Below are 13,697 nucleotides of genomic sequence, written 5' to 3' on the forward strand. Positions count from 1 at the left end.
GTGCGCTGGTCCTACGGGGCCTTAGTACGATGACTTCCCAACAATCTACTATAAGAGCATCTCTAGCAGACCCCGCATAACGCCACGACCCGCAAAATAACCGCCAAAATGCGGGTCGGCGCGGAAAATCCCACCCGAACAGACCCCGCAAATGCGGCCAGCCCGTAAAAAAAATTTGAGGGGCGCGGCAACATCTCGGCCCCAACCAGCGAATACGCGGTCCCCCCCCCCCCGGCCCGTCGGTGCCCTGCATATAGCGGGAGCGGTTGGTGGGGGGCATTTCAGCCCGTGCTTTTCCACACTTACCACCTCCCCCTCCCCCTCGCCCCGCCGCCCACGACTGCGGCCAAAGTAGCCGGCGAGATCACGCCGAAGGCCGCCACACGCACAAGGTTGCCCTCCGCCACCCACCCTCCTGCGTCGGCCGGCCGGAAAGTTGCAGATCTGCGGCCCTTCGTCGCGGGCGGCCTGGATTTGGCTTTCTCGGCCGCCGGTGGCTGCGCCAAGCGATGGAACGGTCGGGGAGCACCTCGCGCAGCCCCGGCAAAGTCTCATCGCCGCATGCAGCTACGGGTTCATCCTGTCGCCGCCGCCGACGGTTTGCTGGCATGGATTTGGCCAGCCGGCCACCAGGCTCGGCGCTCGTGCAGCGGCTCTGCGGCTCGCCGATGCCGCTCATATAGTGCGACACTGCATGCGGACAGTGCTGCGGCTAACTTCGAGCATGCCGAAGCACCCCGGATGGGTGTTCTTCAAATGCGAAAATGACGGGGTACGTGTTCTCTTCTTTCGGCTTTGGCACCGCATTCTTTGGTTCAATTGCGATAGCTCATTTCGAACACCATCATGTGTGTAGGAAGATGGATGCTCATTTTGGTTTTCGGAAGGCGGATACATTGATTTATTGATAGAAAGAAACTTAATAGACGTTGGTGCACTCTTTAGTAGAATCGAAGGCAATGAAGAGGTTGCATGTGCAACTAGAGCGGAAGCAACGTCTACTTCTTTAGAACCAAAGAAGAAGAATGAAGAATGCAAAATCAAGAATCCACAGATCAACAATGAATGCATGAAGAAGATATTGGTCCAACTAGTGGGAGCAGTTATGGAAGTTAGAAATCTTATAAAATGCATAATTGTGGTTCTTGTTTTCTTTGGTCTTACTATTCTAGCAAAGATTTGGTGATACCTATGTATCCAATGTTGTTGAAAAAGCAAAGAAATGCATTATCTTGTGTCAAATTGAGGTGCAAATTTAGGATTTGCTGGCTGGCGGGGGCGGCGCCAGACCAGACCCCGCAAAGCCGACCCGTAAAAGAGCATATTCCGCAAATATCCTTTTATACGGGTCCGTTTTGCGGGGTCTGCCTCTGCGGCCGTCCACGCCGGCCCGCAAAGTCGTTTCTCCGCGAATGGCAAACCCGTTTTACGGGTCGGCGGGATGCGGGGTCTGTTAGAGATGCTCTAACAAGGTTTGTTCAACTCCGGTGAGGGAGGGGCGATGACGCTATTGTGTCTTCGGCTCGCTCCAATGCTTGTACTTGTTGCTCGGTGGTCTGAATATATTTTTTGTTACTTTTGATGTTCTTTATACTGCTTTGACAGTTGAAGAATAAATCTGAAGTTTTTCACTGAAAAAAAAAATCATCCTTTGTTGAAAACAATCGAATGGCCAGAGCCTTCATTAGATACTAAGATCTGGAAAAAAATCAATGCCAGAAAATGATATTTTTATTTACTTGAAATATGTAACCACCCAAGGAAAATCTCATTTCTATTTTCAACGCATGCACAAATTATGCAACTCGAAACCACAAAAATAAATAAATTGTGCAACCCAATAATCCATAGCCGGCCTAGTCTTCGTGTTCGACAATAGCCGGCCTGATTATTCATTACGGCTCCCCTCATGTCAACACCAAGGATATACAGGCCCGACCCTCATGTAAACACAAACAAACTAATCATAACTAATTACCACCAAGACATCACAGCGTATATGTAGTTATGTACCAATCAATCAGTTCATGAGTTGACGGCCCTGCAGTTTCTCCTGATCTCTCCCTGCCCGCCGGTGAGCACGCCGACGCGGCCCATCTTGCGCACGGCGTTCTTGAACTCCTGCAGGAAGTAGCCTTCCTTGGTCAGCGCGTGGATCATGTCGGCGGCGCGGCGGTCGGCGAGCAGTGCGGCGTCGGAGCGGAACAGGCCACGGCCGAGCTTGAGGTTGACGTAGTAGTGGGAGTCGAACCGGGCGGGGCTGCCGGGGTCCATAGGCACGGCGGTGACGTTGTTGGAGGGCGACCCACACGCGGCGCGCAGCTGAGTGGCGTAGGCGGCGTTGAGGGTCGGGTCGGTGGCGGGGGCGACACCGGCGGTGGTGGAGCTGAAGAGGCGGCTGCCGAAGAGGTTGCAGTGGCCGACGCCGATGGTGTGCGCGCCTGCATGGCACACATATATAGGAGTTGATTAAAGAGTTTTGCCACTAAAATTAGACGTGCAGTTTCTCCGTGAACAGTGAAATGTAAAAAAATTCCAAAAAATCTGATTTTTTTTTGTTGTGACAAACATTGTTGATTGTTTCAGATGTGTGGAAAGTTTCATGACAAAAAAAATTCTTACTTAAGACAAAACAATATATATGCTCTAAAAATGTTTTTTGAAAGCATTATGGAGAACATCTTCTTCTTTTTGGTCTGGACTTCCATGAATGTCATTTCATCATGAAACTTTGGATGCAAGTGAAACATTCTATAAAGTTTGTCACAAAAAAATCAGTTATTTTATTTTATTGATTTTCTTAATATTTTCTTGCATTTTACTGGTGAAGAACACTTTCGAGTAAAATTTTACTATATTCAGTACATACACTTTTTAGGTGATTACAATTTATTTTTTTGCGGGGAGTGTTCTAAATACTCTTATTCGTGTATTCTTTACACCCACAAGTGTGCAGCACAATTGGTTCATCGAATTGTCGTAGTTTGACTCTAGCCAACGCAAAGTGGTTTTTAACGGCGGGGCTACGAAATGGTGAAAAAAAAACCCAACTATTCACTTTGATATTCATGCACCCCTTTATGGTTCGTGCACAACTATTCATGCACTACTATCCTGGATATTCATGCACCACTGTAGTGTCAGATTCATGCACAACTATCCTGGCCAGACCATTGTTGCCATTATGGTTCCTTGAGCACTGTACTGATGTAATCTTTGTGCTCATGTTAGAACAAAACCTTGCTATATTGTGCTGGAATGTTCGTGGTCTAAACTGTCCAGATCGCCAATCCGTCGTCCATGAAACAATTGCTGCCTCCTCCTGCCATCTAGTTTGCATCCAGGAGTCCAAACTCCAGACCATCGACTCTCATGTGGCTGCTTACCTGGGAGGATACCGCCTCAAGAACTTCGCACACAGACCGGCGGATGGAACTAGAGGTGGAATCTTACTGTTGTGGGACGACTCTGTGGTAACCATCTCAAGTGTTCAGTATGGCACGTACTTTCTTTCTGCTACGGTTGCTCTCAACAATGCTTCAGATACAAAGACTTTCAAGTTAACCACGGTCTATGGACCTACCAGAAGCATCCATAAAGACGACTTCTTCCTCGAGCTTACCTGCCAGAAGCCGCCTGATGGAACAAAATGGCTTGTCAATGGAGACTTTAATCAAATATACCGTGCTAGAGACAAAAACCGAGCTAATGTTGATCGTAGCCGTCTTGTGCGATTTCGAAACACTCTTGCAAATTGCAGACTAAAAGAGATTCATCTTCAGAACCGGAAGTTCACTTGGAGCAACGAGCGATCTAATCCAACATTGTGTAAACTAGACGGATTCTTCTGCAACGATAACTGGGATATCGAGTTCGGCTCCCATATTCTACACGCTTTATCATCTTCGCTCTCTGACAACTGCCCGTTACTGCTGGCTAATGATGATGGCCCGCGGAAACCCAAAACCTTCCGCTTCGAGAACTACTAGACTAAGATGCCCGGATTCAAAAAGGTTGTCGCTGATGCTTGGGCTGAGGACTCCATTCATGTGGAGCCATACCAAAGGCTTTTCCACAGGCTAAAGACTACAGCTGCTAGACTTCGCTCCTGGAGCAAGTCTCTTTTCTCAAACGCAAAAATCCAGCTTCACATGGCTCTCGAGGTGATCCTTCGTCTCGATTTGGCCCAGGAACATAGAGAACTCTCCCATGATGAATGGGATATTCGAAGAAGGTTAAAGAGGAAGATCATTGGGTGGGCTGTTTTGGAAAAATCAAGAAAGAGGCAAAATTCGAGGATAACTAATCTGAAAGAGGGAGATGCTAACACCCGTTACTTCCATTTGCGGGTCAACCATCGTAGGCGAAAAAATTTCATTCACCGCCTCAAGCACAACGGTGGCTGGGTCACGGAACACAAGCTTAAGGAGAACATTATCCACTGTCACTTCAAGAACATCACTAAAAAAGGCCCCGCGCGCAAAACAGATATCAACTGGGACATTCTTCCTATTCCAGATTGCGACCTTCATGAGTTGGATGAGGCCATCTCCGAGGAGGAGGTCAAAGCCGCAATTTTTTCATTGCCAAGCGATAAGGCACCGGGTCCGGATGGCTTTACCGGGGCCTTCTTCAAATCTTGTTGGACCATAATTAAGGTTGATGTCATGCTGGCTATAAACCGGTTCTCAAATCTCCATGCCTCCCATTTGCACTGGTTGAACACTGCGGATGTCGCCCTTATTCCGAAAAAGGATGGTGCTGAAGACATCTCTGACTTTCGCCCCATTAGTCTGATTCATGGCATCGCGAAGATCATCGCGAAAGTCATGTCCAACCGTTTGGCTCCCCACATGAATGACCTTGTTTCCCAAGCTCAAAGCGCCTTCATCAAAAGAAGATGTATCCATGATAACTTTATGTACGTTCGCAACCTGGCCCGACGCTTTCACCGCAAAAAAACCCCGGCTCTGCTCTTCAAGCTTGATATCAAAAAGGCATTCGACTCGGTCAGATGGGACTTCCTCCTCGACTTGCTGAATCACCTGGGCTTCCCACCTCGCTTTCGAGGCTGGGTCTCGACCCTCCTGTCTACTGCTTCGTCGAGGGTTCTTCTCAATGGTGTTCTTGGATGCCCAATATCACAAGGTTGTGGCTTCAGACAGGGGGACCCCCTCTCCCCCCTCCTCTTTGTGCTTGCAATTGACCCTCTGCATCATATCCTTCAAAAGGCCACTGAGCAAGGCAAGTTGGACCCTCTTGATGGAAATGTGATGGTTATCCGTGCCTCCTTATACGCGGACGATGCTGCGGTCTTTCTTGCGCCAATTAAATCCGAGGTCAAATTTTTTGCGGAAACCCTTGCCTGTTTCGGTGAGGTCACTGGCCTGATCACAAACTGCTCTAAAAGTATGGTTGCCCCCATCAGATGTGATCACTTGGACCTTGATGATATTCTGCATTCCTTCTCGGCTAACCGATCTACCTTCCCGCTGAAGTATCTTGGATTGCCTTTGTCGGTCAAGAGGTTGAATAGGATTCACTTTCAGCCCCTGGAGGACAAGATTGCGTCCAAGCTTTCTCCATGGTTGGGCATGCTAATGGCTTCTCCGGGAAGGGCTGTGCTGGTCAAGCTGTCATCACGGCCATTGCCATTTATTATATGACAGCGTTAAACCTTCCAATTGAGGTTCTGGAAAAGATTGACTCTCTTCGGCGTGCTTTCCTTTGGGCTGGTTGTGACAAGGTCACCGGTGGCAAATGCAAGATCAACTGGGAACAGGTCTGCAAGTCCAAGGTCCATGGGGGGCTAGGTATCCTAAATATGAGGAAGTTTGCGTCCGCGCTTCGTATCCGTTGGCTTTGGGCGGAATGGTTGGATCCGGTAAAGCCGTGGGTTCGCTTGGGTAACCCCTGCGATGAGAATGATAAAAACATTTTTGCTGCTGCCACCAAGGTGTTGTTTGGCAACGGTATTCGTGCTTCCTTCTGGGAGTCTGCTTGGCTAGATGGCATGAGACCCAAAGACATCGCCCCGAAGATTTTTGACCTATCAAAAAGAAGGGGATGTTCGGTTCAGAAGGCTTTGGATAATAACTTCTGGGTCTCTCAAGTCAAAACAGACGGGATCACCTCCGCTACACACCTGACCGAGTTCGTCAACCTTTGGGAGAAATTATCTGTGGTGCAACTCAACCCTGACGTGGCTGATTCTATCTCTTGGAAGCTTTCTAATGATGGCTCTTACTCCGCGTCCTCGGCCTACAAGGTCCAGTTCCTGGGCTTAGTTGACTCCAACATGCAACAGTTGGTGTGGAAGATCTGGGCTCCCCCCAAATGCAAATTCTTTGCTTGGCTTGTGATCAATAATAGGATATGGACGGCCGACAGGCTCCAACGCCGTGGATGGCCTAACTGTGATCGCTGCCCCCTCTGCAAGCAAGTTCAGGAAACCGCGGCTCACCTCCTTTTCCAATGCCGCTACACGGTTCGAGTTTGGGAAATGATCAAATCTTGGCTTGGCTTGGTTGATGTGAACCCTACAGCTTGGGTGACGGTCCATTCGGTGAAAGCCTGGTGGAACCTCATTGACTCCAACGCATCGCAGTCTCGACGGGCGATGATGTCTCTTATGATGTTGATCTCATGGGAAATTTGGAACGAGAGGAATGCACGCGTCTTCCGTAACACCGCGGTGCCGGTTGGGGTTCTTGTTGCAAGAATCAAAGATGTTTCAAAGTGTTGGTGCCTTGCAGGGGCCAAATATTTGAGTACTGTAGTGCCGCGAGAGTGATGTCTTTGTAATTCGGCCTTTGGCTAAAAACTCTAAACCTTCTTCTTAATCAATGAAAGTGGCAAATCTTTTGCCCAGTTTCAAAAAAAAATGCACCCCTTTAGTATATGCATGTATGCCAGCCCACTCATCTGTATCAAATGATTATATCAAAGTGAGTGGGCATGAGACATTGGGCCAGACTTAACTGAGGCTGCACTGCATCAGTTCCTGCTCCTCTGGTCAAGAGTAGTGACTGTGCAGCTGGATACGGGCACGCCGGACTCGGTTAACTGGGCGTGGGAGAAGGACGGCATGTTCTCGGCACGCTCGGCGTATGCGGCAAGGTTTGCGGGGCTAGAGGTGGCGCCTACAGCTGCATTTACATGGGGATCGAGAGCACCACTGCCATGCCGATTCTTTGGGTGGCTTGCTCTCAAGAATCGGTGTTGGACTTCCGACAGACTCGCCAACCGTGAGCTACCCCATCAGGATGCGTGCCCTTTCTGCAACCAGCAAGAGGAAACAATGAGTCATCTTATGGTGAGCTGCACCCTCTCAAAAGAAGTGTGGCACCGGATGAGTGTGGCCACTGATCGGCCGGAGCTGGAGCCTTGCGCCAACGACACCCTCGGATCATGGTGCTTAAGGCAAGAGCAGCGACGAGACCAACGGCAGACCATGAGAGCCTTGTGCGTGCTGGGCATGTGGGTGATATGGACGCACCGGAACGATATCTTCTTCAACGGTGCAAGCCCCTCCACAGTGTAGGTACTCAGGCGGATCGAGAGGGAAGGAAGGACGTGGAGGCAAGCAGGGCTTTTGAAAGGGGACTTGGATGGAGTATTTGCGGGACTAGCAGGGGTGGGGTTCGGTGAGTAGTCGACTCATGTAACTACTCCATGTGGAGGCGGATGTAAGAGCCGTGTAAATACCATTGTATCACTGTGGATGAAAAGTTTTTCCCCTCTTCTTTATAAAATGATACGCACACTCGTGCGTATTCGAGAAAAAAATCAACATAGGCCACACACACACCTCATCTCTTCATCGATCTCTCTCCTCACATGCATGCATGGCATGAATATGACAGCCCACTCTCTTCTCTCTCACACAACAAAACATCTCTTTTGTTCCTCCTTGGATATTATAAAAATTATATCCTTTTCAATTAAAATGTTGATTCTGATTATCTTTTTTATATCTGAACTCGTAGCGTCAAACCTTTTCAACAAGACCTATCTTGGATATATTTTAAACATGTTTGAATTTCGAAGTTTTAATTCACTTATTCACCCAATCTATTTCAATGTGTGAATCTGCTTATTTTAGTGTGTCGTGACGATAATTGTGAGAATTAATTTTTTTTTGAAATGATTGAAATCTGTTTTTCTCAAATGAGTGAAATGTGTGGACTTATTTTCTTTAAATGAGTGAAACCAGTTTTTTGAAATGAGTGAAAGTAGTTTTTGAAATGAGTGAAACATGTTTTTTTGGACCGAGTGAAATTATTTTCTGAATTGACAGAAATCAGAGTTTGAAATAAGTGGATTCAGTCATTGAAATGGGTGGGCTCTAAAATAAGTGAAATTAGAGTTTTAAAATAATGAAATAATTTGGAATACCATAATCGATTTTCGAAACGAGTGAAAAATAACTGATTTCATTCATTTGAAAAAATTAGTTTCACTCATCTCAAAGCTGATTCAAACATTAAAGCCCACTTTCACTAACCTAAAAAGCAAATTAATTTAATTGAAATCACTAATTTCACTCATTTCAAACACCAAGTTTGACTCATTCAAAAAGAGCAAATTTCAGTCTTCAAAAAAATATTCCACTCTTTTCAATAACTGATTTCACTAATTACAAAAATGAATTTTGTTCATTTCAAAACAAAATGATTTCACTCAAGTTCAAATATCTGGAACTAATTTGAACCCTTCTGAGAGATAATATTCGATTATTTAAAAAACATTTTAAGTGATATCAGTTCTTCATGCGCATTTCACACATTGATTGATTTGTTTCAAACTTTTGAACCAATAATTTTATTACAACTTGTTTTGAATACAAGTGAAACAATAAAATTTGTGAAATTGATTTTAAGTACGATTGAAATAGTAAGATGAAAACTAGTTCAAATCTATCCATGATTCACCTTGTTGTGAAGATCTTCTCGCTACGAATTCAAATATATAAAATAATCAAAAAATATTTTTGTTTCAAAAGATATCTATCATCCAAAATTTCACAATTTTTTCGATAAAGGGTGCTTTTATTAACTCAAAATGTAGCATCAAGCAGATACAAAGCATGATGAGTAACACCCGGTATCTACATAAAGAAGATGCACACAACCAAACACCAAAAGTCTGACAAAAAAATGAAAATAACCGAGTCATCCAAAAATTCACAATGAAAGTGAATGTAAGTCTTGATCATGGGAGGTGAGAGAATATTTTGTCATGCATGCAATCGCTTCTTTCCCCCTACTAGACTCTCTCCCTCCTAGTAACAAAAACTGGCAAATGCTACGTGAAACAACTCCACCAATCCCCAAAACAACACCCGGTTGATCTTTCCCAGTTACATAACCAACCGCTAGAAACACCAAATTCCTCTAGCCAAGTAAGAAGAACAATGATGGACTTTCTTGACTCAAGTAGTATTTGCATGGGTCCACTCTTTTGCATTGTGCGCTAGCTAGCCCATGCTGTTCAGGTGGTGCAATCTATTATATGGTCCAGACAGCTCACTTTGTGGCATTTCACAATTGGGACTACTACGTCGCTACATCAATTAGAAGCAGTGTACTCTTGTTGGGACTACACTTCACTGAACTGTACGCCATAGATGAAGCACTTAACCAATGATAGATATCAATGGCCAAATAGAATCCAATCTCTTGCGCCACAGCTGCTTGGATTTGATATGATGTTGGTTAGGAGTGCTGGTAGTTGGTAGTTAATGGTAACCACCACTAAGGCATGCACTAACTGGGAGTATTGTCAAGTGCATCACATGTAGCTGTACCAGCTGCATTAATTCACGCGCATGCATGATATGCATCTCGCCTCCTTTGGTTGATAGTACGTAGATAGATCAAGTGATAATTCCTTGATGAGACACTGCCCACTTAGTTTTGCTGCCTGATTGAGCAGGGCACATGCATGCATGCATGCATGGATTACAACTCAGTGCTGGCCTTTTAGTGGAAATGGCAAAACTTTTAGATCGAGTTTGCTTTTGACTTGGCCATGAAAACGGATTTTCTGACAACCATGAGCATTATTGCCATGCAAGCATATTGTTGTTGTTTCCTTTTAGATTTCTTAGTAAGGCTCAAAATAGGCTTCTTACAGAAGTCAGCTGTCTATTAATTATTGATGAATGATATGACCTATTTTTAGGATTTTTGGAAGTGCATTGATAGGATTAATCTGAGGTACGCGATGGATCCACTTAAAAACAAGCAATCGTAGCACGATGACAACGCCGTGATTCGTTAACGAGGTTCGGCAAGTGATATGTTATTAGCTATTCATATTACCTTCTGTCCCTAGTTAGTTTGTTGGTACTGTACTGTTTTTTGGCTATTTTGTTGGAACTTCTGCACCATCGCATTGCCGTGGTTGTATGACTTGCTTTGTCCTACTTAGTTTTATCTAAAGTCAGGCGATAGCCTTCTCCTTTAAAAAAAAGGTATACAGTAGTGACTAGTCTTATTTTTAGCTCGAAAGGGCCGTATGCATGGCAGCTTTCCTTGGCTGCGTTTCTTTTGGCTACCTAGCTTTATCGGCAACGGGCGGCCATGAATGGCCGGCGGCCTCTACCATGCATCGACCGGCTTGGTCGTCACATGAATGGACGCACGCACTCATGCATGCTTGCCCGGTGGTTGCTCCGTCCCTTTCGATCGCTAGCCACTTACCTACACTTGGCTCTGGCCTCTGGCCAACATCCACCGACATGCGTGCATGTGCACCGTCTACTGCGGCGTGCATGCTCACCACGCGGGCGCGCACTCGCCAACAAACAGACGGACCCGTGCTCGCCGGTCCGCCGTCGATCCATCGGTGCATCATCGCTCATGCATGTCCATGTAATGGCTACCGGCCGGCCGGCCAGTCGCCGTCGCCCCGGTGTAGCGCCTGTGCACTGTGGCCACTCTCTCGTGCCCATCAACGGGAGGTCGCCGTCGCCCCGGTGTAGCGACTGTGCGGTGTGGCCTTCTCTCTTTTTTTTTTCTTTTTTTCTTTTTTGTAGAAACAGTGTCCTCAGATGTGACATCGGAGCGTAACTAAACACGTCGTTCGCTCGAATACTATGTTTCTTTCGTCTCATATAATAACAGAAGAGAACGATCTTAGATTCTGACAACGCTCGAACACTATGTTTCTTTTTTTAGGAGAAAATACTATGTTTCTTTCGTCTAATAATAATAATAATAAACGAGAACAATCTTAGATTCTGATAGTGCGGCGCACACGGCTCCAATTTTTGGCGCATGTGATCATTAGTACATTCACTAGTTTTCTTTTGGTTTAGCTAACGACCAATTGTCTTCAAAAAACTGTGATATAGATGCCTTGTCATTTTGAAATGAAAGTAGTAACACTTATGTACATGTCAGTTGATAGTGTAAATGAGTAGTTTTCCCTCCGCCAAAAATTTTAAGGGGCAAAATACCCTCTCTCTTTTTTTAGTCTCAGCCCTCCTCAAAAGAATTTCTTCACAAACTAGTCAAAGTTGGGATGTGACCCGTGCAGGATTGAATCGTTGCTCCGCTAGTAAAAATAAATGTCTTTAGTTTAGTACATTTTTTTTTATTTTGGAACAAAGGAAGTACTAAAGTTGTACTACTTTCTCCGTCCTAAAATATGCGTTTTTGGGACGGAGGGAGTTGTATCGATGAGGAGATTCTGTGTGGACAGGTATCGACCAGGCCGTAGGTGTATAATTGTACTCCCCCGTTACAAAATATAAGCATGTACTCTTGTTAAATTTAATGATGTTCCGCGCAAAGATAAAACTTAACGATGTCGACTTGATATGTACGTACCCGAGAGAATGACGAGGTCCTTAACGTCGAGGCCCTTGCTGGCGAATTTGGCCTCGAGGGTGGTGAAGTTATCCGACGGCGAGGGTATGTTGGACAGCGCCTCCGACGCGCTCGACACCACGCCGTCGCGCCGCCCGAGCTGCACGTCCCACAGGTCACGACCGAACTGCATATGCATGCAGCGCACGCGCGTCAACTCTTGCATATTCCATTTTGTTATTCAGCCGTACATGCATGCATACATTGTACTACTTTAATTGACTGGTGCAAGCACGATCGACTGGCCGACCTGGAAGGAGATGGCGTCCCTCGCAGCGAGCGCGACGATGTCGGCGCAGGAGACGACGCCGGGGCAGACGGCCTCCAGCACGGCCTTGGCGGTGTCGATGACGTCGAAGCCGCCCAGCGACCCGTTCGGCCCAGCGTCCTTCTCCGCGGTGTTGCCCGCCGTCGAGTCGATCAGCAGCGACGCGTCGCACCCCTACGTACACGAATCAGCACGGCGTCCGTCAACCATGCATGCGCGCGTGCGTGAACGCTACCGGTTGTCACGTGCGTACGTACCCTGACGAAACAGTCGTGGAAGAAGAGGCGGAGCAGCCTCGCGGGCAGCGCGGCGGGGTCGGCGGCGACGCGGGCCAGCACGATGTCGCGCACCACCGCCTCCGCCGCCGGGCAGCTAGGCCTGTAGAAGTGCGCCTTCAGCAGCGCCGCCTCGCCTCCGCCGGCCAGCGCGCCGACCAGCACGGCCAACAGGAGCAGCGGCGACGGCGCTGGTCTGGCCATCGAGCTAGCTCTAGCTAAGCCGGCGTACGTAGGATGACGCGAGAGAGCGATGGATAGCGATCGGCAGGTGAGAATAATGGGAGCTCAGCTTATGGGTGTGTGGCAAAGGCTGTGTCCGTGTGCGCTTATTAAAGGCTTAAAGCCCGGCCACAGCGTGCGCCCGCCGGCATTCATCTCGGCCAGTGCGGTGAGGTCCCAAGTAGAAATCGCAGCTCGGCTAGCCGTCCGATTGTCGTCGACTACCGAACGGGTTACGTTTTGCGTGGCGGACCTCGGTTGGGTGCACACGCGCGCCGTTCCAGCTATGGGTAACAGCGAACCTCTAGCTACCTTACCAGCTCGAGTGCTCCGAACAACGGAATTAGTTGGCCGTCGCCAGTACAGAGACAGTATCCACCGCGCATCACACGTAATACACACAAGGCTACTGCCTAGCTAGTGTAGTAGGAGTACAAAACAATCTCTATGGACGTAATGGCTAGCCTACAAAACTTACGATCCGATGCACCAGATCCGAAGTGCAAGGGCAACTCCAACGGGATCACCAGATGAACGGCATCGAATATGCACGGACACATCAGGGCGTGCCCGTCACCTAAATTGCCCTCAGTTGAAATGGATGAAACACAAATACGGACATAAGTGCCAGTTGGATGGCCGGTGCAAACCTGACACCAAGCTCCCCCCCCCCCCCCCTCGATCCGGTCTCCTAGTGCGGTGGCGGCGGTTGGTCACAGTGGTAGTCGCCCAGCAGCCATCACGATCGGGTCTTCTCGCCGTCCTTCTTCTTGCCCATCATGGTCGGAGGTGTGGTGGCATGCAACAGCCGGTGGATGTGTGTGAGAGAAAGAGGATTGTGCGGGTAGGGTTTACGGAGGAGGAACCTGACTAGCTTTAAAGCTGGAGCGGACTTCCCGAAAGCCGCACCAATATGAATGCGATCAGCCTTAGTAGGCTTCTCGGCTGCTGCGTCGGTCAAGTCATTTGTGAAAGCGCATAGGAGGACCACCAGTCAAGCCGGAAGGTTCTGGAGCAGACGTGGCGGGAGATGGGTTTTTGGGTGGATCACGATGT

At 47.6% G+C, this 13,697-nt stretch overlaps 1 protein-coding gene across 1 annotated transcript; it reads right to left on the minus strand.

Annotated features, from left to right (window-relative positions):
* Positions 1–1,713: 1,713 nt before the first annotated feature.
* LOC123119846 (peroxidase 24) lies at positions 1,714–12,729 on the minus strand. The gene is made up of 4 exons (XM_044539790.1): positions 12,402–12,729; positions 12,127–12,318; positions 11,838–12,003; positions 1,714–2,441 (listed from the first exon to the last, which is right to left on the minus strand). Exons 1-4 carry the CDS (start codon positions 12,621–12,623, stop codon positions 2,026–2,028), a joined length of 996 nt encoding a protein of 331 aa, XP_044395725.1. The 5' UTR covers positions 12,624–12,729; the 3' UTR covers positions 1,714–2,025.
* Between the last annotated feature and the right edge of the window lie 968 nt (positions 12,730–13,697).

The sequence above is a fragment of the Triticum aestivum genome, chromosome 5D, assembly GCF_018294505.1.
Source record: "Triticum aestivum cultivar Chinese Spring chromosome 5D, IWGSC CS RefSeq v2.1, whole genome shotgun sequence".
Lineage (NCBI taxonomy): Eukaryota > Viridiplantae > Streptophyta > Magnoliopsida > Poales > Poaceae > Triticum > Triticum aestivum.